The sequence below is a fragment of the Budorcas taxicolor genome, chromosome X (assembly GCF_023091745.1).
Source record: "Budorcas taxicolor isolate Tak-1 chromosome X, Takin1.1, whole genome shotgun sequence".
Taxonomy (NCBI): Eukaryota; Metazoa; Chordata; class Mammalia; order Artiodactyla; family Bovidae; genus Budorcas; species Budorcas taxicolor.
The window spans coordinates 17,503,948-17,530,638 of NC_068935.1; the positions used below are offsets into that span (position 1 = coordinate 17,503,948).

General features: G+C 42.2%; 1 protein-coding gene across 1 annotated transcript in view; it reads right to left on the reverse strand.

The window, feature by feature from the left end:
• GUCY2F (guanylate cyclase 2F, retinal) overlaps positions 1–18,584 on the reverse strand; it is a 98,010-nt gene extending 79,426 nt beyond the window's left edge. Inside the window, exons 1-2 of the mRNA XM_052663733.1 lie at positions 17,858–18,584; positions 5,030–5,331 (exon numbers count right to left, since the gene is read on the reverse strand). Coding sequence (XP_052519693.1) covers positions 5,030–5,331; positions 17,858–18,584 — 1,029 coding nt within the window. The remainder of the gene's footprint in view (positions 1–5,029; positions 5,332–17,857) is intronic.
• Positions 18,585–26,691: the final 8,107 nt, after the last annotated feature.

Consider the following 26,691-nt stretch of genomic DNA (forward strand, 5'->3'; position numbering starts at 1 on the left):
TATATTTATGACAAGCTTAGTCAAACTATCAATCAATAGTGAAGCTAGAATAAAAGTTCACAGTGTAAAATTTTGAAAGTTTAACTCCTGTATATCTTTCTCATAATCTGCTAAAGGATGTGCTCCACCAAAATGAGACCGTAAACAAGAAAACGGGAGTCATTAGAGTCATGAAGAGTGAATCCAACACAGAAGAAAGAGAACAAGGAATTTTCAGAGTGGCAAAAAGGAAGATCCTATCATAGTAGTTGTACAGCAACCTTAGGGGGCAACAAGTTTAGATTGGAATAGGACAGAGAGCCTCAGGAAAAACAAATGAAATTGATAAGGGATTTAACAGACTTTGCCATGTATAAAATTGTTTTGAAAGGATTCTATAGTTTTATCAGACAGTGCAGAAAGACTTGGAAATCCAAATTAAGGAAAAAAATAAAAATAAAGCAATTATTAACTCCAGTAAAAATCAAAAGTTGTAATTGAAATGAATTCTTACTATAGTATACCACATGGATTATATATGAGTGATATTTAGACAGGTAAAATATTAAAAACATAAAATATGAATTTAACTAAAAGGTGTGACATAATTGTATTGAGAGTCTGAAGGAGGGTAAGAAAGTATATAAGAGCTAACGATCTTTAACTATAATAGGAAATGAGCAAATAATATCCAAGGTGGAGTAATCAAGAAATCAGTAGCAGTATGATATTTAGAAATATAAATACCACAATAGAGAACTAAAAGACATGAAAGTGGTTGTTTCTGATGAAGAGTGAGAGGAAGGCCTAGGGACTGCCTTGTTGATACAAAACATTCTAGTATTTCTTGACTTTTAAAACTATGTGCATGCATTGCTTTGATAGTTTTGGGTTTTTTTTTTAATTTTTTGAAGACGCAATTGTATAAACTAAAAGGATGCAAACCATTGCTACAAGCAATATAGCTTCTATATTCAGAATTTTCAACTCCACTGGAAGTTATTGGGCAAGGGAAAAATATAGCCATCTTTCTCATATGTTTATTTACTCATTTACAATCTCTCTTTCATTAGAATTTAGGCCCCATAAGATTGGGAACAATTAATGTGCTAGTAAATATTAGCAATAGCTCTAAGAGAAGGGAAAAACCTCTTATTTGTAGCATTTACCTCTTATTTGTAGCAGTTATCAATTTATGTGGCATAAATATTCTCAACACCTGATTCAATCTACCAATATGATGCCACTGAACACAGTGGTGGGAAAAGAGGCACACAATTGGCTTTTATGAACTGGCTCCAATTCTACTGACAAAAATCCTGTCTTGTTTACTCTTCTATCTGAAGTTCAGCATAGTGCATGGCACATGGTATGTGCTTAATAAATAGCTGTTGATCTGTTGACTGAAAAAAAAAAAAAAAAAAAAAAAAACAGGAGTCCAGGGGTAAGCAAAGGGACTATTGAGCAATTCTTTGCCAATAATCATAAAACTTCAAGAGAGTAGGAAGCTGAGGTCAGACTGTCACTTAGAGGCTAGGTCATCATCAACCAATAAGGTCATTAACCAAAATCAAAAGGCGAAAAGGAAGTAGCTGTAAGTCAAGCACTCTGCTAGTCACTTCACCCATATTGCTTTGTTTAATCTTCCCGACAATCCTAAAAGCTGTAGATTACTAACCCACTTAACAGATGGTAAAATTGAGACTCAAAAATCTAAGTAATTTGCCCAAGGGTAGACAGCTAGCAAAAGGAAAAGCTGAGATTTAAACCAAGTTTGTCTAACTCTTTACCATATGCTCTTTCTGCTATACTGCTGCTAAGTCGCTTCAGTCGTGTTCGACTCTGTGCGACCCCATAGAAGGCAGCCCACCAGGCTCCCCCGTCCCTGGGATTCTCCAGGAAAGAACACTGGAGTGGGTTGCCGTTTCCTTCTCCAATTCATGAAAGTGAAAAGTGAAAGTGAAGTCAGTCAGTCGTGTCTGACTCTCAGCGACCCCATGGACTGCAGCCTTCCAGGCTCCTCTGTCCATGGGATTTTCCAGGCAAGAGTACTGGAGTGGGGTGCCATTGCCTTCTCCATTCTGCTATACTAGCTGCCTTTAAAAATACCTTTTAGCAAGGTAATTTAAGGGAAAGGGGGTTTTTGTTTTTCAGAGATGCAAAAATAATTATCTTACACTTCTATCACTCTTTGGTTGTGAAGGTAAAGCCAAGGCACCTGCAAAGTGGGGGCAGAAATGCATCTAAACAAGCTTTCTTTATATATAAGCTTTAGAGTCTTTGTTTTCGCTCTATTTCCTTGTCTAAAGCAGAGTACAGGCTGCCTAGCAACCAAACTAATGGTGTCTTTTTTTACCTTAATTACCTTATGTTTTCCACAGCTCAGAGAGACTGGATCAACTATTAAAAGGTCTGAAATTTTTGTATCAAAATATCTGCTCACATACACATATTACACACACAGATACACACACCCATGTGCGTGTACACACACACACACACACACACACACACACTTCTTTATATTTCCCTCAATCCTGTGATTAAAGTAAAAAAAAATGATTTAGTCTTGTATCTATATGATACCATATCATTGGATAAAAAGTACAAAAATTCACCATCTGGTTGCTCGCCTGTGAATACATCAAACAACTGGTTTGAGCAACCATTCTTGGCAATCTGCAGGATTCTTGCCACTCTTGACCAAATCAATGAATTGTTTTTAATAAATATATGTGTGTCTCCTAAAAGAAAATATTTATTATAAACATATCAGTGGCAATAAAGTTCAAATCCAAAACTGTTAATATCTATGCTAGTTACTTTTTTTATTAGAACAAGAATCAGCAAAATCTTTGCTATCAATACTCAGGACAGAAAGAGATAAGAAAATCTAAGGTTGACCTGAATCATTTATTCAGATAGAAAGGCAATGCACAGAATAAAGGAATAAATAATATACACAAAAGAGAAGATCATGGAGAATGTGTCAGGCACAATCAATTGCCTACAGGACAGCCTTCTTCCTTGCTAATGGAATCACAATTTTAATTGTGCATACTCTTCCAGCAACCATAGGGTCAGTCACAATGGTCTCATTCTTCTTTCTAAATTATTTAATTTAGCATGAGTATGGGACATGACTGATCAGGAAAGTGTGGGGAGAAGTCTGCTTGAAGAGATTCTTGGCAAGATTTCCTCACTTTTAAAAAGAGACACAAGAAAGGGACATTTCTCACTGTGTTGTAGACAGTTCCACTTGGATGTGCTGTCCGGAACTGTAGCAGTCATCTTGGGACCAGGAGAGTAACCAGATTATGAGGGCAAGCCAGCATGCTATGGTTGTAAAGTAAAAAAGTGAAAATAACCTGGTTCACTGATAATGTCATTGAACAGCTGAATTAACTGACCCTAAAGTCCCCATATCTTAAAAAAAAAAAAAATTACTTGGGTTATTTTGTGTTGAGCTCTCTGTTAGTTACAGCCAGAACATTATAACTAATACAATATGCTAGCAAAGGCTAGAACTTTTCAACTTATTTTTGTGCCACTCTAAATACTTCTCGGAGAAGGCAATGGCACCCCACTCCAGTACTCCTGCCTGGGAAATCCCATGGGTGCAGGAGCCTGGTAGGCTGCAGTCCATGGGGTCGCTAAGAGTCGGACACGACTGAGCGACTTCACTTTCGCTTTTCACTTTCATGCATTGGAGAAGGAAATGGCAACCCACTCCAGTGTTCTTTCCTGGAGAATCCCAGGGACGGGGGAGCCTGGTGGGCTACCGTCTATGGGGTCGCACAGAGTCGGACACAACTGAAGTGACTTAGCAGCTAAATACTTCTAAAAATGAGTGCCTTCTATGTCTGGCCTCTAACCTACAAACAAAAACTCCCTCTGTATTTTTTCTCATGTAACTATCTTTGGCCTCCCCATCTTCCTCTCATATTCCTTGTCTTCTTTTTATTTCTCCCTCTTTGTTTTCGTCTTGTATCCATTTTTTGATCCATTTTGTTTTTGTCCATTCATTTCTCTGCTTTCTTCCCGTCTCCACTATTTTTTCTAGTCCCTCTGGCTGTGATTTGAATCTGCAATATTTTTTTACATATACTCATCTACACATATATATCTATATATTATTTCTTATATATTGTTAGGGAGGAATTCTTCCCCATTCCCAAAGATTCCTTTCATATACAGACAGCCCTACTAGCAAAAAAAAAAAAAAAAAAAACACCTAACTTCTTCACCACCTTACTCATTCCTTCCCACAAAGGAGTGACTTTGGTCCATTTGGAAAGAGAATTAAACATGTATATCCCAGGCCATCCTAACTTCTTTCTCTTAGGAGTGAGCTCCCTATAGGGAGTACATACTCCACTATGCTCTTCTAGGTTACACATTTAAATCAAAGGCATGCCATCATGGGGCAGGAATATAGGGGTCTGGAGTCGGACATGACTGAGCGACTGAACTGACTGAACTGAACTGAATGCTGGTTACTAGATGGAGAAGGCTGATCAATCTTCAGATTCAATAGTGGGAAACTCAAATGCACATAGACAGAAGCTGTATTCCCCAATACCAGCTTTATCAATAATAAAGCCAGTATCTTCTTACATACCAGCTCTTATTGTTGAATTCATCAGAACTTGGGTCAGAAATAGGATTCATTTTTACTAGGCTCCTTTGAACAGCACTTATATGTATGTGTGTGTGTATATATATATATATATATATATAAAATATGTATTTTAGCATAGTATATATTAAAGTTTTGTGTCCCTATTCTTAAACACATTTTGTTTCTTTTTCATGGTTGTATGTTGTCATTGTGGGTAGCTTGAAGATAAAAAAAATAAAAATAAAAACTCCAATAATGTGTCTTTGTTTTACAAAAGTTTTTTGCAAACAAAAGGTGTTTTTAACTTGTGTGCAGTTACCTGTTATTGACTGAGTTTCCTCAGGAATAGAAGCACTTGATAGGAAAAATATTTACCTTCCTGATGTTTGAGTTTTTCTGATCATGATTAATTTGTGAATCTGCACTTACTTGATCTGACTCCAGCTTCTCAGGAACTTCACCTCTAGCTGCTGCCTCCGCAAAGGCTTGATAGAAGGTCTTTTCTTGGGACTCTACTGTGATGGTCAACACAGCATCATAGGCTTCCCGGAGTTTTGGGTTGTTCCTTAGAACCTGGTAGGGGGTATGCTTATAAGGTAAACTGTAGAGCAGGGTGTCATAGGGAACAAAGACATAGGTGCCATCAGTCATTTGCAGATCATGAGCCCATTCCAAGAGATGCGTCTGAGTCTCTCCCCCAATCAAAGTCGAATGCATACACATGATGATTACTGAAACCAACAAAGCAGGGAGGTTATGGTGGCAATATGTTAGTAAGATACAGAACTAAACACTACAGATTGGGAGAAACAAATAAATGTACTATAACCAATTTGTAAATGATATCTATCTTATGTCTTCAAGATGAGCAAGATGTTGAAACCTTGAGCTGAGGCTGAGGTCTTTTCAGGGACTCTGATTAGGCAATAGGGAAAAATCAGATATGTCTACAGGCTGCAGTGTCTAACACTAGATGGGAATAAGAACAAAGATACCAAGTGGGAGGTGGCATAATGAAAGGCTTTGGAGTTGGAAGACCTAGGTTTATATCCTAATGTCACCACTTACTAGCTGTATGCCCACCCTTAGGTAAGTTACTTAACCTCTCTCTGCCAAAATATTTACTTCAGGGGATGATAGTGATGACTGAAGGAGGAATCCATATAATGGGCTTAACACACAGTGCTCAATAAATGGTGTTTGTGTGTGTTAGTCTCTGAGTCATGTCCAACTCTTCGCGATCCCATGGATTGTAGCCAACCAGGCTCCTCTGTCCACAGGAATTCTCCAGGCAAGAATACTGGAGTGGGTAGCCATTCCCTTCTCCAGGGGATCTTCCCAGCCCAAGGATCGAAACGGAATCTCCTGATTGCAAGCAGATTCTTTAGTGGCTGAGCCACCAGGAAGCCCTCAATAAATGGTAACTATTAGTATACCTAAGAATAAGACACCTAGAAGAAGATGGGAGATTTTCCCATAGGCACTGTTGCTTTTTATTGCCTACCTCCTACAAACATACATTCTAACAGATGTTGACCAAGTGTTCCCACACTTACCAAGGCCATTATAGAAAATGAATGGCACTAACTCATACTCTGCTATAATAATATTACAGGTGATCTGTTCAATTTTTGAAAATCCCACTTCCTTATAATTGGAATTACTCTGCATTCACTCCAATTCTTCCTAGACTTATGAAACTATGTTGTTTGGCAAGGCTATGCTAGAATAGAGTGGATTGGCCACGGTTGAAGAATGGCAGCTAGATAATGAGACTGAAAGTCTTATATCCAATTTCGCCCTTGGCATGCTAAATGAGTTTAGTTTAAGTCCACTTGTGCTTCAGCGCCCACATCTTTAAAATGTAGATTCCAATGCATTTCACAGGTACATTGAGTGGTTTAATTAGATAATGCCTGGCAAGTACTCCGAGCTCCTCGAAGAAAGGCAAAGACCCTACTGCCATTGGTAAATATTAATTATACATGCTTACACGGAAACTTTAATCTCAAGAACTGAGTAGGCTTAAACTACGTTCAATGACTGATGTTGGGCATTTACATATTGCTCCCTCTATTTTCAAAAACCTTCTTTGCAGTTGTTAAGTACACCCAGAAAATTTCTTCTTTGAGGCAGAGCTAGTATCCTTTATTTTTTAAGGCATACCTAGTAAGTTATGAAGTTGATTTAAACACCACACACACACATCCACACACACACACACCATAACTTGAATTTTCAAATGACCTTTAGCTCCTTCAATATTATTATCCTGAGAGGTTCTACATATATTCTGATGCACAAACTTTCCATTGAATACTCTAGGGATATCTCGGGAGCTAGTTCATGAGCCACGCAAGGAATTCAACCTCCCTGATTCATAATCACACATTGTATAATGGGGAAATTGAGTGAAAGGGAGGTCTGACAAGGCAATGATGGGATTTAGAAGAAAAAATAGGACCGAAGGTCCGGAGCTCCCTAAATTTGGCTCCACCTTTAAATACGAATCACTGTGGTCAAGTTAGTACAGTCACATGTCCATTGAGGGGGAAAACTGAGTTTTCTCAGGTGCTTCGGGTAGCTGGCCAGTTCTTCCAACAGTATCTCTGGCAAGTAGGTTAGTATTGGCATCTTTCTTCTACAAAGACAGATTAGTTGATGAGACCAAGGTTACCCAAGAGAGATAAAATTCATTTAATTCACTTGTGCATGCGTGCTGAGCTAAGTCTACTGCTTCAGTCGTGTCTGACTCTTTGTGACCTTATGGACGTAGCCCACCAGGCTCCTCTGTCCATGGGCTTCTCCAGGCAAGAATACTGGAGTGGGTTGCCATTTCCTCCTCCAGGGGATCTTCCCGACCCATGGATCGAACGGAGGTCTGTTATGTCTACCTGCATTGGCAGGCAGGTTCTTGACTACTAGCGCCACCTGGGAAAGGAATATTAAAATTACTTCACTGAATGGAAAACATATAAAACTAAGTGCTTCGTGTTGGTTAAAATACAACAAATATTTTAATGTACACTATGTGTACCGGGTGCTGTGGTGTGCCAGGCAGATGCAACCTTCAGTAATGAAACATTCTTTCTCCTAGCTTTTGGGAATGTTTGGAGATAATAACTGATACCTCCCTGGGAACTGGCCTCAGGTGAGGAGAACCACCTTTCCCAAAATTGTATCCCCTCAGTAGTGTACTAGAGCTGGCTCATGCTGGTTCACAAGAGCCAATGGTTATATTTTCAGGGATTTTCTGAGCTAGTTAATGTCATGTTGGTAGCTTGAAATTGGCCATGGTGGGCATTACAAAACCATGGGAATCAGCAAATGCTACAAATCAGGGCTTTTCCCTCCTCCCCCATAAACTGGCTGTTAAACAATTATTATCACACTGTGAAATGAAAATATCTCTTGCCATATTAATCAGCAAGAAATGTCACAGCCATCGGCGATTTCTGGCCTCCAAATGTGAGTGAGGGTTCCCAAAACTGCAATCCACCGGATGCTGCCGCCCCCCACCGTGATTGCTGAGGAGCTGGGAGAATGCAAGAAGCAAGGTGAACAAGGAAACAGGATTGCCCCAGAAGGCTGAGGTGCATATGAAAGGAGTGAATTCAGCGAGCCCAGAGGCATGCATCTTCCCATACACAGAACCCTAAATTCCTTCACCTGATAACCTGATCTTTGAAGATCAGACTGCCTGCTCCCCTTGTTGCAAACTTGTATATAGCCTGACTTCCCCTCCTGCAAACTCCTCTGAGCAGTTTTGTCAGAGCTACTGAGATGCTGTCTCCCAGGCTCAGAGTCCTAAACATTCCCACCAAATAAAATAACTCTCTACTTTCAGGTTGTGACTGTCTTTTTTAAGTCAACAACACTGCATGCCTTTCTCTGCATCAGCCTGTGCCCAGTTACTGGTCAATATGGAGGCATAAAGACCAACACTCCTTAATTCTGGACAATTCTGAAAGGCCATCCCAGCTCCAGAGTTCCCACTGGGACTGGCTGGGACCTTTGTTGTGGCTGCATGACAGTTTAATTTCTCTCTTTCCAACCCTACTGCTGTCTCTCCTTCACAGACGTTGTCCTTGAAAGCAATCACCCAATAAGCTTCCTGCAGACAAGTCTCCATCTGCCATACTTTTTTTTTTCCCAGGGTACCAACTTATGACACTGGTTTAGATCCCCACTGTACACTGAACTGACGTCCATCATGGCACTTACAAGATGCATTGCCCTTATTTATTATGTCAGCCTCTACTATGAAACCATGAGTTCCCTGAAGCAAAAAAAAAAAAAAAAAACCTGTATTTTATTTATTTCTGTATCCTGGTACGTAATTATGCACCAAGTATACAATGAATATCTGAAAATTTCAGAAGGAGAAGTTATGAACTGGGTATCTTTTGTGGGTTCCTTGAGATGTGAGACATGGGCATTTCAGATCGTTAGTATGGAGGAACAATTCAAAGGGATATTTGCTGGGCAGGTAGATACTAACATGCCTGTCTTTAATGCTTGTGCCATTAACTATGCTCAAGACCTTACCCTCAACCTGAACCTCTACTTTTAATTTTCCTTTCATTGGCCCACACGGAGGTCATTTCAGGCAAAGAGTCAGAATTTTTATGACTGGAAAGACTCTTTGAGACCATCTACCTCCTCTTACTCCCTCATTATTTTACAGATGATGAAATGGAAGACTCAAGAGGGAATGATCACATTATACTCTATTTTTTGCAAGGTAAGACTTTGCTACTGAACATGATTAAAACAGAAAGCATAAATACTGAATTCAAACAACACCATCTTAATTTAATAGATTGTGTGCTACGTGAATAAGGATTTATGGATGCATCTGTTCTACATGATTATTTTACTAAATAGCTTTATTATCTCAAAATGACATTCATTAAAATGGGATTCTACCTGTAAGTTGTCAGGAAAGGATTAGTAGACAGAAACCTTAAATCCTTGGCAAGGTCTAGGTCAACAGGTAATCATTGAATAATATTAATCTGTAAGTTTCCGTCCTGATTGTTAACTGTCAAGCCACTCTATCGCCTAAACAAGGACCAGAAAATACATCCTCCTGAGATCCCATCTCACCAGGATATGATACTAGCACTTTCTCTGAGCCACCTGAACCCCACTTGAGTTGTCTAACAGCTATGTCTTCATACTGTGGTACCCACTATGGCAGGGTGCTCAAAACCCTTCAATGCAGCAGCAGGAAATGTCATGAAACTCTAGAAGCTAATTCCCAAGTCACTCAACTCCTACTTCTCTTCCTATATTAAAATACTCTATTTAATATTTCCTTGAGATATAGGAACTGTGTTTCTCCTAAAGCAAAGTTTATTTCTCCCAGATTCCTGGCTATAGAGTGCTTGGTGGAGGAACCTAAGCCCAGTTTCACACCTTGTGAGATGAAAATGTTTTCACTAGCTAGTGCTGAAGAAGTTCTTAGAAGTCCTATTCACACTGTGAATAGCCTAGAACACTGAACCTACAACACTGCTCCCAATCCACAGAAACCCTCCGTTCTACTGTCCTTGATTTTCATTTTAACCTTTTGTGACATTTCCTACCACTAGCATTCATCTTAATCTATTTCATGTTAACAGATATTGAGAGAGATGGGAGAGAATAAGCAGTCAGAGTGGGAAGGGGGTATCCAGTGTGATTTATCCCAGGTCTCACATTCCCCCAGGATTCATACCCATGGGGCCACAGCCTGATGGAAGTAGGTTCACACCATTCTCCTCTCAGCTCTCCCCCACCCACTCTATAAAATGGATACATAACTAGAATCTGCATGTATCCCAACCACCACCCCAAAGTATGATTCAGTGCAGGATGCCCTCAAAAACCATACTTTTAGAACACCACAGTACATGATGTATGGCTATTTCTATCAATTGAGGACGCCACACACATTTTTAGCCTTAAGTCCTGAGACCACCACTTACATATCTGCCACCAGCGTTGAACTGGTTCAAGTAGCTTAGCATGCTGTCAGACACATATTACATTCAATGGCCATTCTGTCTGTATTAGATCATGCTTTTTCATACCCAGTAAAACTGGTATCACAAGTACTTTTACTGCCTTCACATTACTGCCCAGCTTACATTTTTAATATTCCTTCATATCTTGCAACATATGTTTTTTTCAACTTTTCCTAAACTGCTATGCAGATTTGTGTATGTGTGTGTGTATGTTCAGACACACATAAGAGTTGTGTCCGACTCTTTTGAGCCCCATGGACTGTAGACCCCCAGGCTCCTCTGTCCATTGGATTTTCCAGGCAAGAATACTGGAGTCGGTTGCCATTTCCTTCTCCAGGGAATCTTCCTGACCCAGGCATCAAACCCTTGTCTCCTGCATTGGAAGGCAGATTCTTTACCACTGAGCCACCAAGGAAGCCCAAAAGAGGGCTTTTAAATGCAGGAAGCCTAGATGTTTATAGATTTTTCTCTTGGGCTGGGTCTTCAATAATTATATCATCACTGACAGTGGACCCATTCATGAGAGCAAGCTGTCCATTCACCATTCACATTGATTAACATTTAACTATACCAAATTCCCTATCAACACTAAGGTTCTTGGTCATAGTATTATACTATCACTATTGTTACTACTTTAGGAAAAATGGGATAATGTTTATCACTTTGAGGCACTTAAAAGAATTTCATCAGTGGGCACAAAAGTTAAGAGAGAAAAATGGAAGGGCTGAATTATATACCATGGAACACAGGATCTCAAGTGAGTATGCCTTAGGGGCATTCCTCAAGTACACAAGAGGCAGTGGAGCTTAAGTCTTTTATTAAACCAGTGATTCTCAAAGTATGATCCCCGAACCATCAGCATCAGCACTACCTTGAGCTGATTAGAAATGCAAATGCTGGGGCCCTATTCCTGGAGAAGGCAATGGCAACCCACTCCAGTACTCTTGCCTGGAAAATCCCATGGACAGAGGAGCCTGGTGGGCTGCAGTCCATGGGGTCGCTAGGAGTCAGACACTATTGAGCGACTTCACTTTCACTTTTCACTTTCATGCACTGGAGAAGGAAATGGCAACCCACTCCAGTATTCTTACCTGGAGAATCCCAGGGATGGGGGAGCCTGGTGGGCTGCCATCCCTGGGGTCACACAGAGTCGGACACGACTGAAGCGACTTAGCAGCAGCAGGGCCCTATTCCAGCCCCACCAAGTCAGAAACTCTGGAAGAGGGATATAAGCCTTCCAGGGAATTCTGCCCACACTTAGGTTTGAGAGGCACTACTTTAGATCAACCTGAGTATGTAGCCTAGTCCTCCTACTCACTAGTTACTGATATTGGGCAACTATTTAACCTCTCTTAGCCTCCAAATCAGAGACTGCAATGGCACCCCACTCCAGTACTCTTGCCTGGAAAATCCCACGGATGGAGGAGCCTGGTAGGCTGCAGTACATGGGGTCGCGAAGAGTCGGACACGACTGAGCAACTTCACTTTCAATTTTCACTTTCGTGCACTAGAAAAGGAAATGGCAACCCACTCCAGTATTCTTGCCTGGAGAATCCCAGGGACAGAGGAGCCTGGTGGGCTTCTGTCTATGGGGTCACACAGAGTCAGACACGACTGAAGCGACTTAGCAGCAGCAGCAGCCTCCAAATCGCATCCATGAAAGTGAAAGTGTTAGTCACTAAGTCCTGTCCAACTCTTTGCAACCCCATGAACTGTAGCCCATCAGGCTCCTCTGTCCATGGGATTCTCCAGGCAAGAATATTGGCGTGGGGAGCCATTCCCTTCTTCAGGGGATCTTTCTGACCCAGGGATCAAACCTGGGTCTCCTGCATTGCAGGCAGATTCTTTACCAGCCTTCGTCCACTCACTAGTTACGTGGTATTGGGCAAGTATTTAATCTTAGACTCCAAAATCTCACCCATAAAGTGCATTTAATAGTAATTGGCCTTACTTTACAGGGCTTTGCAAAAATTGAATGAGATGGTCCATATAAAACCCTTGCAAAATGACCAACATATAATAAATACTCAATAAATATTAGCTTTTATCATTGTTGTCATTATTACTGGTGTGTTGTTGTTTTTTTTTTTTTTTGGTGTGTGTGTGTATGTCAAGAATCTTCAACAGATGGTAGAGGCTGGCCAGATCCCTGACAATGAGGTAGTAATAAGGTATCTGATTTTGGAAGAACAAGAGAAGGACATTCTGACAGTGTCCTAGTTACTGAACATCATATTGTAACTAAGCATTCCCAATTTGGAAGGATTTAAAGGAATCCCCAAATGGTTCAACAGCCTGGTAAACCCAAATTGAAAGGATTTCACAATCAGCCAAGCATTGATAGGCAAAAAGGTGAGGAGAAGGGAGGAGGGATTGAAATAGCCATTTGAAAAGTTCTCTAAAGAGCTTTTCAGTGGGGCCTCCTGCTAGTCTTTGTGAGAATTAGCAAAAGAACTTCTGGGTAATTGCAATTCCACAGGTGCTCAGCCTGTGAGAGATGCTTTTTCCTGCCACTGGATCAAAACCTCCAACAGGACTCATGGTTTAAGGAGTGGAGAGTGAACGAATTTTGGCCTTTATGTCCACTCAGCTAGGTCCCCTTGTGTAGGGCACAACTTCCATAACCACACACAGCAGCCCTGACCATAAGTTGAGGCCTTTGTCTTTGAACAATCTCTCTCCTTTTTGACTTTTTTGGAAACAAAGATAATTGGTAATTGCCTCTGAAGCTTAAAGGAAACGAGCTGACAATCTGGGAGAAACAGAATACCGACTCCTCTAGGACTTCATTTACCCCATTCTTTGATTTTAGTGATGTCTGTATCTACCTACTTGTTATGTGAGGTCCACAGGTGTTGTAAAACTTAAAAGAGAATACCTTTCTCCTGGATAACCCAGAGGATTAAATGACATTATCTATATGCAAATACCTTGTAAACGGTAGAGTTTTCATTGTCTCAGTGGAAGCCTCTAATAACGCCCCCACTGTTTCCCCTTACGAAAGCCCATAACAATTATTATTGTTATGATCATCTTTACAATTAAATTTTATCATTGTCTTGCTTTCGTTTAAGCACAATTTAGGCCGGTTTCTAAGAAAGCCACTCCTTCTGATTCCAGTAAGGTGCCAGTGAGCACTCATGCTTATGCTCATGTTTAGTCACTCAGTTGTGTCTGACTCCTTGCAACCCTGTGGACTGCAGCCCACCAGGCTCCTCCGTCCATGGGATTCTCCAGGCAAGAGTACTGGAGTGGGCAGCCATTTCCTTCTCCAGGGGATCTTCCCAACCCAGGGATTGAACCCATGTCTCCTGCCTTAGCAAGCAGATTCTTTACAACTGAGCCACCCAGAAGCCCAGTAAGCACCAGAAACATAAATTTATGTGAAAGAGAAGTGGCATAACAGCCAGTTATAAGCTAGCTTTCTCTACCCTCCCTCCCCACCACTATGTCTCACCGCCGCCACCACTGCCACTGTCCCGTGGGGCTGTGGTCACTGTTATTGTGAGCAGGTCAGATGAAATCAGTCTTCCAACTATATCCATTACTTCCAAACATTGCCAGTCCTCTCCAAAGGAAGGGATCCCTTTCTACTATATTTTGTACATCCCAAAAGGTCCTACCCTGAAGGTTTGTTTGGGGCTCCATAGTGTTAAGAAGTAGCTTCATATCCAGCAGAATAAGGAAGAAGCCAGGTCCTGCCTTGCTCAGTCCTTCTCAGCTGAGGTCACCACGAAAACCTTAGTGCTTTTTCAGTTACGATAGTTAACAGCTAGGCATACTATTACAGTATTATGCTATACTGTATAAATACTATATACAGTATTACCATATTTCTAGTCCCAGTCAAAAGGTGCTAGAAAATCAGCTAGAAATGTCAACCACAAATTGGCACTTGTCATGGGTGCTTGCCATCTACCTCTACAAGGATTGAATCATGTGCCCCTCCAGCTGCTGACCTTCAACACCCCTTGAAGGAGTTCAGGGTGGAGAGCAGAGATGAGGCACTCTGTGCTCCAGGAAACTGGCAGGACAGGTCCTCAGATAGTTTGATATTTTTAGGAAGCTAACTTTATGAGCTCAATTCTTTTATCTCATATCTAGAAAAGCACTAAAATCATTCATGGTGATGGCTGTTTCTTAAGACTAGCAGAGGCTTCCCAAGACCAGCAGAAACTTTCTACAAAAAAATATGTGCTTGATTGCATGTACTCCTCCTTCACCAAAATCACAGATACATTGTCCTTTCCCCCTGCCTCTTTGGAGCAGTTTCTCAGAGATATCTGAGGTCCTGTCTCCCGGGCTGCTGTCCTCATATTGCCCCAGATAAAACTTAACTCGCAACTCTCACACTGTGTGTGTGTGTGTGTGTGTGTTTTTTTTTAAGTCAACAGAGATTTGATCTAGGATGTGCTGAATCTGGTGTACTGTAACTGTTCTCCCTTGTTCTGTTGGCCCAATCCATACTCATTGGGGCTTCCCTCATAGCTCAGTCAGTAAAGAATCTGCCTGCAATGCAGGAGACCTGGGTTCAATTCCTGGGTCAGGAAGATCCCGTGGAGATGAAAATGGCAACCCACTCCAGTATTCTTGCCTAGAGAATCCCATGGACAGAGGAACCTGGCAGGCTACAGTCCATGGGGTCGCAAGAGTTAGACACAACTTAGTGACTAAATCACCATCATACTCATTAGCTTCCAACTCAGTTTCTCACCAGGTCTCCCATTCTCTGATGGGACCAGAGATGTGCCCTGAACCTCAGGCTTCCTGCTAAAGTCCCAATACTCAATTTACATTCATACTCTGAATCCTGCTTCTCATGCTCCTATTGGCTGGTGCACTACTCTCAATGATCAAGTGGACACTAAGTTTACCTTCAAACTCACTCCTCTTCTGCAAATCCTTCTACCATATCCCACCCACCACTCAGGTCGCCCTGAGATACCAACAACTAGCTGTGCCAAGTGTGAGTACCACACACTCTTGGCTACTGCACACCGAACTGCCAGAGGTCATACTCAGACCACAGATCAACCAATGGCTCAGTTTCCCTGCATCCACTCCCAACCTACCCACATTCTGATTCATGTTGCTGAGGTCCCAGCATGCCTCATCTGAATCTGCCTATGTTTTGTCAGGAACCCAGGATAAAATCCTTGCAAGCACAGCTTTGTCTTCACTCACTCTGTCTTTCTGAGTCCTTATTGCACTTTCTGTTGCTTCTCTCCCTATTCAGGGTCTTCCTTTGCTCCATAACCACATACCGTCCTCTCTAGGTTTCCTGGATCCCACCTCCATTCTGCCCCCATCTACTCTCTCACCCCCATCTTAAAATTTTCATTCCCTTAGTGAGCTGATCCACACTGTTATACAGAAAACAATCTGATTAAACAAAGTCATATTAAGAAAAAATACCTGGTAACTTAAAGTGGGGAAAGTTTATTTGCATTTTCATGAACTTGAAGCAATGGTTCTTGACTCTAGCTTTATATTGCAAGCACCTGGGAAGCTACTTAAAGTATCTTTGCTGGGCCCTCAACCACCAGAACATCAGGATATCCAGAGGTGGTACTCTGGCTCTACTCATTTTGAATAGATGTCCAGGTATTTCCAGTGTGCAACCGAAGTGAGAACCATTGACCTAAGGGAACCAATCTCTAATAGCAGGGCAATAATAAGCATATTTGCTACCTCCCTGCCTCAAAAGAGTTGTGGGTGCTGAGCACTCAATCCTGACTTCTCTCAGTCTGAAAACCCAAAGAGCTTTGGGGCCTGGATTTATTTAACATTTCATGGTAGGGAACAAAATGTCATTTTAAAGAGTATACTATTTAGAATGGGTGGGATGTGAAATGCTCATGGAATGTAAACTTGCAGGAGACACTGGGCTTCATGAGGATTTGTAACATATTATAAAGTTATGATATTAAATATGTTAGCTTGTTTCTGGCATGACTGCTCCCTGGAAATGGTTTTATATCTTTGAAAATAATTTTGTGCTCTACTTTGAAAGTATCAGGCCCTATTACGAAGTAATCAGAGCCACACTGATTGCTTAACATTTATAGGATCTTGTAGACTGGAGCTAGAAGCAGACTACTGTAGTTCCTGGAACTAAATATTCTTGCCCTCATCCTCCCAAAATGATCATAATTAAGGTCCAATACTGGAGACACTCAAAACTTAAACTGAGCTTCTGGGTTATAGGCCAGCCCCAAGCTGGACCATTCTCTAACAAGTGCATTGTTATGTTAAGGAAATGACTGGGACCAGGACTAATCCTAGAAGTAATCAGTTTGACAAGTAGTTTCTGAGCTATCTGTCTTAAAGTGATGGAATGACTGTAATAGAGGATGAGCAGTGTTCCCACAAATCACTGCTACTTTCCAGAAAAAGGTAAGATAGAGATTAAACAATTAGAATAGAAAAAAAAAAATCAAGACCCAGTGTCACAAGGGCTTGCAGTAAGTATATGTAAAACACATCCATCTGATTTAAGAGGACCAGGAATTATCCTCCCCTTCCCCAAAATGCACCCAACTCGCCCTCAGTCAGTGGGTCAGTCCTCTGCTTCACAGTTGCTCCATGGTCTCTGCAAGAATCAGCTTTGAACAGAAAACTTCTCTTGGAAGGGGAATGGTTACAATTTGGGTAGGTTTCTCACTTTAATATGCTTTCTTTTATCAGCCAGGTCCCTCCATATCAGCTCACTGTATGCTGCAGAGAGAGAAAAACCCTGTTTTCAAGGACTTGAAAGCAAGAAGGGGTGGGTGTGCATTTTGGAGTCCACAGAAGACACATTCTAAGTTAGAGGTGATGACCCAGGGGCACTGGGCACCTATAAGGGAAAGTACCCAGAAGGGAATCAAAGGTAAATCTCACTTCAGTGACTAGATTGGACAAAAATAAAGCTCTAAGAACACCCCGTCTCGGCTGATCTGAAACTGCCAAGGTCCTAAGAGCATGGAGGGTGTGTGGCCACGGCTGCTCTGGATGCTCTTTCAGCCCCACTGAGGCGCTGAAAGAGGCACTGGCACCCAAGGGCATTTGAACCACAGAGGTCTTTGTACTTGGACTCAGTTCATAAAATAGGCTCTGTTGAAGCAGGACAGTCTTGGGGCCTGAGTGTCATTTAAAGGGGGCAAATGCATGAAGAACTGGGGAGTAATGTGCTATCCTAGGCTGTGAGGGTCAGAAACCTTTCACTGAAGCCACATTGAAAGCTGAGCCCCAAGAAAGCACTCACTGCGAATTCTATCTGCCTGGCGAATCTGCTGGAGAGCTTTCTGGATGCTTTGGCTGTCTTGTCCTGTGGTCAGGACGACCCCTACTGGTAGGCCGCGGCTCCGAAGAGCACTTGCAACTCGATAGGCTGTGTGCACCCAAATGTCTTCATCTGAGGAAATGACTCCAGCGTGAGCCCACTGGAAATATTTCATGACAGTTAGCAGCACCTGGATGGGAGAAGGGAGGGTCCGAGAAAAAGTCGGGTGGCTCTTTTTACTGTCTAATTCATAATTCACGCAAGCCCAAGAGAAAATCCCTTTGTCCCAGCTGTTTCCCAGGAGCGAGGCTGCCTCGCAGTAGCCAGGGTTGGCAGGTCCAATAAACCCTGAGGCCATCTGGTGGTGGGAAATGAAACTGGTGAGAGCTCTGGAAGCCTGGCAGTCTTCATTGAAAATCACATACTCAAGAGAGTGACCCAGGTCAAAGGCTGGGTCCTTGTTGATCCGCTCAGTGGCTAACTGAGCAGCAATCTCAGGCAGGGCCTTTGAGAACAATGGATCACAAGTCCAAGGGCCAACCACCCCTATCTTGTAGGGTGGTGCCCACACCTGCAGTGGGAGAGACATAAGGACCAAGAGCCACAAACACCACAGGAGCTTGAAAGATGCAAGGCCATGTTGTCCTCGCTGTCTTCGAGTCACGAACGAGAGCATAAGGTGGGAGAAAGGCCAGGGTCCCAAGAACATAGCCCTCCTGCTTCCAGCAGGCTAATGAAGAAATACTGCAAGGTGATTCTGTTGTTCCGAGACGGACAGTGGGGTGTCCAAGTGCCTGTCAATCAGAAGAAAAGGTATATTACTCCCATTATTCCTGAAGCTTCTGGAAATAAAAATTATGAAAGGAATGTGTGTGTTAGTTGCTCAGTCATGTCCAGCCTTTTGCGACCCATGGACTGCAGCCTGCCAGGCTCCTCTGTCCATGGGATTTTTCAGGCAAGAATACTGGAGTGGGTTGCCATTTCCTCCTCCAGGGCATCTTCCCAACCCAGGAATCGATCCCGTGTCTCCTGTGTCTCTTGCATTGCAGGCCAATTCTTTACCCGCTGAGCCATGAAAAGAATGGCAGTCCCTAAACTGTAAGTTTCCCTCCCCGACCCTGATCAAACTCTTCTGTTCCTCTAGTTCTTGTAATCCTTATCTCAGGAGATGACACCTCCATCTATACTTGCTCTGGTCAGAAACCTGGCAATCAGCTGAGATTCTTTCTTCTTCTGCCTCTCACTCAATCCATCCCCAATTACTGTTGATTCAACGTCAGCAATAGTTGCTCATCTCATAGGATTACATAAGGATTACATGGATTAAAACATACAGCAAATGCTTTTAACATTTAATATTTTAACATAATAACACATCATTAATGTTATTTTAGTGATATTATTACTACTAGAGTTTCAAGTATGTCCATTTTTCTTGACCACACTGCCCTCTTGGGGCCAGATGCAGATGTTAATAGATAATGGCAAAGCAGAGTAAAACGTGCTATGATTGAAGTAGCCCAGACAGAGGAAGATAGAGAGGGTCATCTAAGCCCAAATTTCAGGGGAGTAGAACAGGGACTGCCATTCCTTTCATGGCTCAGTGGGTAAAGAATCCTCCTGCAATGCAAGAGACACAGGAGACACGGGCTCGATTCCTGGGTTGGGAAGATCCCCTGGAGGAGGGCATGGCAACCCACTCCACTATTCTTGCCTGGAGAATCCCATGGACAGAGGAGCCTGGCGGGCTGCAGTCCATGGGTCGCAAAGGGTTGGACATGACTGAGCAACTAACACACCCAGAAGAGGGAGGAGGAGGGAAGTCTCTCTGAGTTGAGCTTCAAAGAAAAGTTAGCTAGGTGAATGGGGTTGCCAGGGGGTTGGTGCTAAGAGCCTTCCAGGAAGAAGCAACAATATGCAGTAAGGACCAGAGGTGGAAAAAGGAAAAGGATATATTGATATTAGATTCTCAGAATTCCAAGATATTTGTTCTGCTCAGGTCTGTGGTGTCAACCAAGGCAGGGGCCAGATCACCAAGAGTCCTATATATCATTTATAAGCTTTTAGATTTAATCATATAGATAATAGCTTTAAGCAGAGAAATGGTATAATAAGATTCCTATTTTTTAAAGATTACTCAAATAACAGGGCAGAGAATGGGTTGAAAGGGGGCAAGGAGCCCGGTTTTGAAGCTATTGTAGTAATCCATATGAGAAAAGATGGCAGAGATTTCCCTGGTGGTCCAGTGGTTAAGAATCTGCTTGCCAATGCAGGGGATGCACATTTGATTCCTGGTTGGGGAACTAAGATAGCACATTTCTCAGGGCTATGGAGCCCACATGCCACAACTAGAGACTAGCTGGTGTGCCACAACGAAGATCCCGCATGCCTCAATTAAGACCCAATGCAGCCAAATAAATAACTATTTTTTAAGCCTTAAAAAATATCACTCACCTAGAGCCAGACATTCTGGAATGCGAAGTCAAGTGGGCCTAGGAAGCATCACTACAAACAAAGCTAGTGGAGGTGATGGAATTCCAGCTGAACTATTTCAAATCCTGAAAGATGATGCTGTGAAAGTGCTGCACTCAATATGCCACCAAATTTGGAAAACTCAGCAGTGGCCACAGGACTGGAAAAGGTCAGTTTTCATTCCAATCCCAAAGAAAGGCAACACTAAAGAATGTTCAAATTACCGCACAATTGCACTCATCTCACACGCTAGCAAAATAATGCTCAAAATTCTCCAAGCCATACTTCAATAATACTTGAACCATGAACATCCAGATGTTCAAGCTGGTTTCAGAAAAGGCAGAGGAACCAGAGATCAAATTACCAACGTCTGCTGGATCATGGAGAAAGGAAGAGAGTTCCAGAAAAACATCTATTTCTGCTTTATTGACTATGCCAAAGCCTTTGACTGTGTGGATCACAATAAACTGTGGAAAATTCTGAGAGAGATGGGAATACCAGACCACCTGACCTGTCTCCTGAGAAATATGTATGCAAGTCAGGAAGCAACAGTTAGAACTGGACATGGAACAACAGACTGGTTCCAAATAGGAAAAGGAGTACGTCAAGGCTGTATATTGTCACCCTGCTTATTTAACTTCTATGCAGAGTACATCCTGAGAAATGCTCGGCTGGATGAAGCACAGGCTGGAATCAAGATTGCCAGGAGAAATATCAGTAACCTCAGATATGCAGATGACACCACCCTTATGGCAGAAAGTGAAAAACTAAAGAGCCTCTTGATGAAAGTGAAAGAGGAGACTGAAAAACTTGGCTTAAAACTCAACATTCAGAAAACTAAGATCATGGCATCCAGTCCTATCACTCCATGGCAAATAAATGGGGAAACAGTGGAAACAGTGTCAGACTTTATTCTTTTGGGCTCCAAAATCACTGCAGATGATGACTGCAGCCATGAAATTAAAAGATGCTTATTCCTTGGAAGGAAAGTTATGACCAACCTAGACAGCATATTCAAAAGCAGAGACATTACTTTGCCAACAAAGGTCCATCTAGTCAAGGCTACGGTTTTTCCAGTGGTCATGTATGGATGTGAGAGTTGGACTGTGAAGAAAGCTGAGCACTGAAGAATTGATGCTTTAGAACTGTGGTGTTGGAGAAGACTCTCGAGAGTCCCTTGGACTGCAAGGAGATCCAACCAGTCCATTCTAAAGGAGATCAATCCTGGGTGTTCTTTGGAAGGACTGATGCTAAAGCTGAAACCCAATACTTTGGCCACCTCATGCAAAGAGTTGACTCATTGGAAAAGACTCTGATGCTGGGAGGGATTGGGGGCAGGAGGAGAAGGGGACGACGGAGGATGAGATGGCTGGATGGCATCACCGACTCAATGGACGTGAATTTGAGTGAACTCCGGGAGTTGGTGACGGACAGGGAGGCCTGGCGTGCTGCGATTCATGGGGTCTCAAAGAGTTGGACACGACTGAGCGACTGAACTGAACTGAAGACATGGCAGTGTATAAGATCAACAAAAGAGAGTTGCAGAGTAAAGTAAGAAGTCAGAGGACAAAGCCCTGAGAACCCACAACACAAAGTTCAGACAGAGAAAAGGGAGGTCATAATGAAAACTTCCATGAACAGTATGGAGAAACAGCAAAGTCCAGGAGCTAGTGGTGTCTTACAATCCAAGGAAGATGACGCTTTCGGGATGAAAAGTGTTTATCACATCTCACATTCTGTTGAGAAGTCAGGTAAGCTAGAAAGGTATCTGTCTATTAGATTTGGATTCAGAGAGTAAGGCTGCAAGTGGAAGGACCCACAATGAGTCAAAAATGAATGGGAAATTTTTTATAATGTATTTTAAAATATTTATTTATTTTTATTTATTTGGCTGCTCCAGGCCTTAGCGTTGGCCCCAAGGATCGTTGATCTTCATTAAGGCATGTGGAATCTTTCAGTTGCAGCACATGGGACCTTTTTAGTTGTGGCATATGCAATCCAGTTTCTTGACCAGGGATCAAACCTGGGCACCCTGCATTGGGAGCTTTGGAGTCTTAGCCACTGGACCACCAGGGAAGTCCCACTGAATGGGAATTAATGTGTGGAGTCAGTAAATGTGGAGAACTCTTTCAACACAATGCATGCAAAGCCTTTCTCCATTTGACCCTTGTTTTTCTCTACACCCCATCTCCCTGTTCTCATCTGATGCTATAGTAAATTTTTTACAGTTCTACAGACATGTATCACATAGTTTGTCAAGCATAGGATTTGGAAAATGCCATTTCTTCTGCCTGGAATGTCCTCCTCCTTCTTCCCATACTCCACTTTCAGATTCTCCTGATGAACCTTCTACCAGCAAAACCCAAATGCAGTGTTCACCACTCTGTTCAGCCTTAGTTAACACCCTCAGGTTGAGTTCATTTTTTTTCCACCTGTGCCTCATACTTACACCCATGAGGAAAGGTGTTCCTTTGATTTATAAACAGTCCCTATTTCTGGTCTATGTTGTGACAAGGATACTGAACTGTTTGATATCTCTGTATTTCAAGACCTCACACTTTCAAGTATAAGGGGTGGGCAATGAGGGCAACTTTCTATGGGGAGCAGAGCCCTCTGTAATGGGATTTCCTAGCGATCTTCTCCGTCTCCTTAATACCTAGCCAAAGCAGAGTAGATACCAGATAAATGTTTGTGAAATCAATTAATAAAACATTAAATTTGGTCTAAGGTCAAGAATAGCCTCACTGGATATAAAAAGAAAAAGAACTACTTGCTTGAGAGTGACATTAATGAGGAAAATCCTTAGTGAATTATTAATTCCAAACAAAGATCAAAATAATGGTATGGCACTCTTCATGGCTAATAATCAGCACTGGTATGAACTGGGCAAACACAACTGGTTGCTTATTGCCAGCAACAATTCTGCCTGTGCTAGGTCTGTTGGTTATCATGTTGACTTTCATCCCTCATTTTATGAGAAAATTTGACTGTTCAAGAAACCAGCCAGAGGAACATCTGCTGGATCTTACAGACCTATCACAATAGTATGCTCCATCATCAGTGAGCAGATGAAAGCTCATCAAAAGGACAGCCAAGAATGACAGTTGAGGAGACAGCTCAAAAAACAGCATGAACTGGGGGTATGTAGGTTTGAGGGGGAAACTTCCAACTTTGCTTTGGAGGTGGTGGAAAGGTAGTTCTGCACTGCTTATATGCATAAAGACATCAAATTTATTCCTAGACTTTCAAAAGTGATCTAGTGCAACCTTCTTCCCCTGAAATAGATGCATTCTGTGTGCTCTGGTGAAAGCATCTGGGTGAGATTGATGATGGACAAGGTGTTGAGATGGGGACTTAGCCTCCAAAGAGCTCTCAGTCTAGCACTACAAAGTGAGCTCTAGTCAGCAGCCACATACTTCTCCCTCCATCCTCCCCTGGCCCTGCTCCCTTATTTGGCATGACAAAACTTGGGAGCCAGGTCAGTCTAGGAGCAGACCCTTCTCTGGAGTAGCATGGGAGAGGTCCCTATTTTTGTACTGGGACAACGACACTGAGCTGTATGATCTGTCTTTTTAGGAACCTCGCTCTTTCAACCACTAGGATTCCGCAGAATGAAGGCCATTCTATATGGGGAGCAGAGCTCTGTTGACAGCAGCAGAGCCAGGAGGCCAATTAACTGCCTCTTCTTCCCCAAACATACCTAGTTTGATGGGTTATCTCCCAGAAGTTGTACATTTAAATCAGAAAATAGCACTAGGAGATAAAAGGCTAAGACTTACTGAGTTCTTGCTATGTATCAAACACTGGGCTAAATTATGCATGTATTACCTTATTTTTAAAACTCAATATCCATCAACAGATTAATGGATAAAGAAGATGTAGTGTGTGTGTGATATATATACATACACATATATGTGTGTGTATACATATATGTAATGGAATACTACTCAGCCATAAAAAAGAATGAAATAATTTCATTTGCAGCAACATGGGTGCAACTAGCTGGAGGAGGAAATGGAACCCACTCCAGTATTCTTGCCTGGGAAATCCCATAGACAGAGGAGCCTGGTGGGTTATATATAGTCCATGGAATCACAAAAGAGCCAGATACAATTAAGTGACTAAGCACTCACGCATGGGAACAACCAGAGATGATCATACTAAGAAAAGAAAGTCACAAAGAAAGACAAACACCATATGGTATCACTTATATGTGGAATCTAAAGTATGCAAAAATGAACCTATCTAAAAAACAGAAACAGACTCACAGACATAGAGAACAGACTTGTGGTTGTCAAGAGGGTGGGTGGGGAGGAAAGGACTGGGAGTTTGGGGTTAGCAGATTTAAACTATTTTATATAGGATGGACAGGCAATAAGGTCCTACTACATAGCACATGGTACTATATTTAATATACTGTGATAAACCATACTGGAAAAGAATATAAAAAAGAATGTATATATGTATACAACTGAGTCACTTTGCTGTACAACAGACATTGGTACAGCATTGTAAATAAACTATTCTTCAATGAAAAGTAAAATTATGATAGTGATAACTAAGTAAAAACAAACAAAAAATAAAATCAACTCATCACAACCTTTTGAGGTACAGTTCAGTTCAGTCGCTCAGTCGTGTCCGACTCTTTGCGACCCCATGAATCGCAGCACGCCAGGCCTCCCTGTCCATCACCATCTCCCAGAGTTCACTCAGACTCACGTCCATCGAGTCTGTGATGCCATCCAGCCATCTCATCCTCTGTCGTGCCCTTCTCCTCCTGCCCCCAATCCCTCCCAGCATCAGGGTCTTTTCCAATGAGTCAACTCTTCTCATGAGGTGGCCAAAGTACTGGACTTTCAGCTTTAGCATCATTCCTTCCAAAGAAATGCCAGGGTTGACCTCCTTCAGAATGGACTGGTTATTACCCTCATTTACAGAAGACTGACTCGAAGGACGTGAATCTGAGTGAACTCCGGGAGTTGATGATGGACAGGGAGGCCCGGCGTGCTGCGATTCATGGGGTCGCAAAGAATCAGACATGACTGAGCGACTGAACTGAACTGACAGATGATGAAACTAAGGCTCAGAAAGGGTAACTTTCCTAAGAGCACATAGTACCAGGATGGGGATTTGTACCCCAGTTCATCAAGCACTACCTGCCAACAGCCTCTAATTTATGAAATCACTGAGACCATACTTATTGTACCTTCTATGCTACCCAGATTGAACTTGAATGATTCATTGGTGGTTTTTTTAAAATCTCTTGTTCCCCTTGAAATAATAAATTATGTAATGAGAGGGACGGATGGAGTAAACTGGGAGGGATGAACAGAAATTTATCATCCAACCAGAAGAAATTTGCCACCGGTGTTCCAGCCAAACCTGGGGACCCCTCACTCAGGGTGCAGTATTGCACAACTGGGGGAATGGGTCTCCAATCACATTGTACTCTATATGAAGCTAATACTAGTCTTTGAGAGTGGAAGTCTTGGGAGTATGTCCTTTGGCACATTAGTTCTGCTTCTTAACTGCCTCATCTACAAAATAAGAGGTAAATTTAATGCCTTTGAGGTAAGGGATTAAATAAGATAGAATGTTGAGCATGCAGCTGTCCTTCAGTAAATACTAGTTCTTCCTTGCTGTTTGGGAAGAGGACTGCATTAGGAATTGGAAGACGTGGATCCTTAACCCAGGACTGCCACTGACTCACCATATGACACTGAAGATATCATTACCCCTTCTAGGTTTCTCTTTTAATCCCTCAGTTGAACTAGAGGATCTTCAAGTCCTTTTCTTCTCTGACCTACATTGATCCTGGGATTCTGTACTTCTTCCAAGCAGTACTTGGAAGAGGTTTTCTAAACCTCTGCACTATTAAACTGCTTTCTGAATTCATTCAACATTCCCTAGGCTTTGCTGTTCTAATTAGATTTTGCTGAAGTGTTTAGCACTTGCTTCTGTCTGGCAGATCCAGTTCCTGATCATTTTAAATTTTGGTCTAGAATCCTCTATCAAGTACTTACAATGTGAAGTTCCCCCCACCCTTGCTGGAGTTATGCCACACTGAAAATCTGGACTCCTAGAACCATTCACTATCATATCATCATTATGAGGAAGGATACATTGAGAACCTGGTTTGTCCTAGGCGTGTGTGAGTGCTCCGTGGTTCAGTAGTGTCTGACTCTTTGTGACCTAATGGACTGTAGCCTGCCAGGCTCCTTTGTCCATGGACTTTTCCAGGCAAGAATAGTGGAGAAGGTTTGCCATTTTCTCCTCCAGGGGATCTTCCCAACCCAGGGATTGAATCCATGTCTCTTGTGTCTCCTGCATTAGCAGGAGGATAT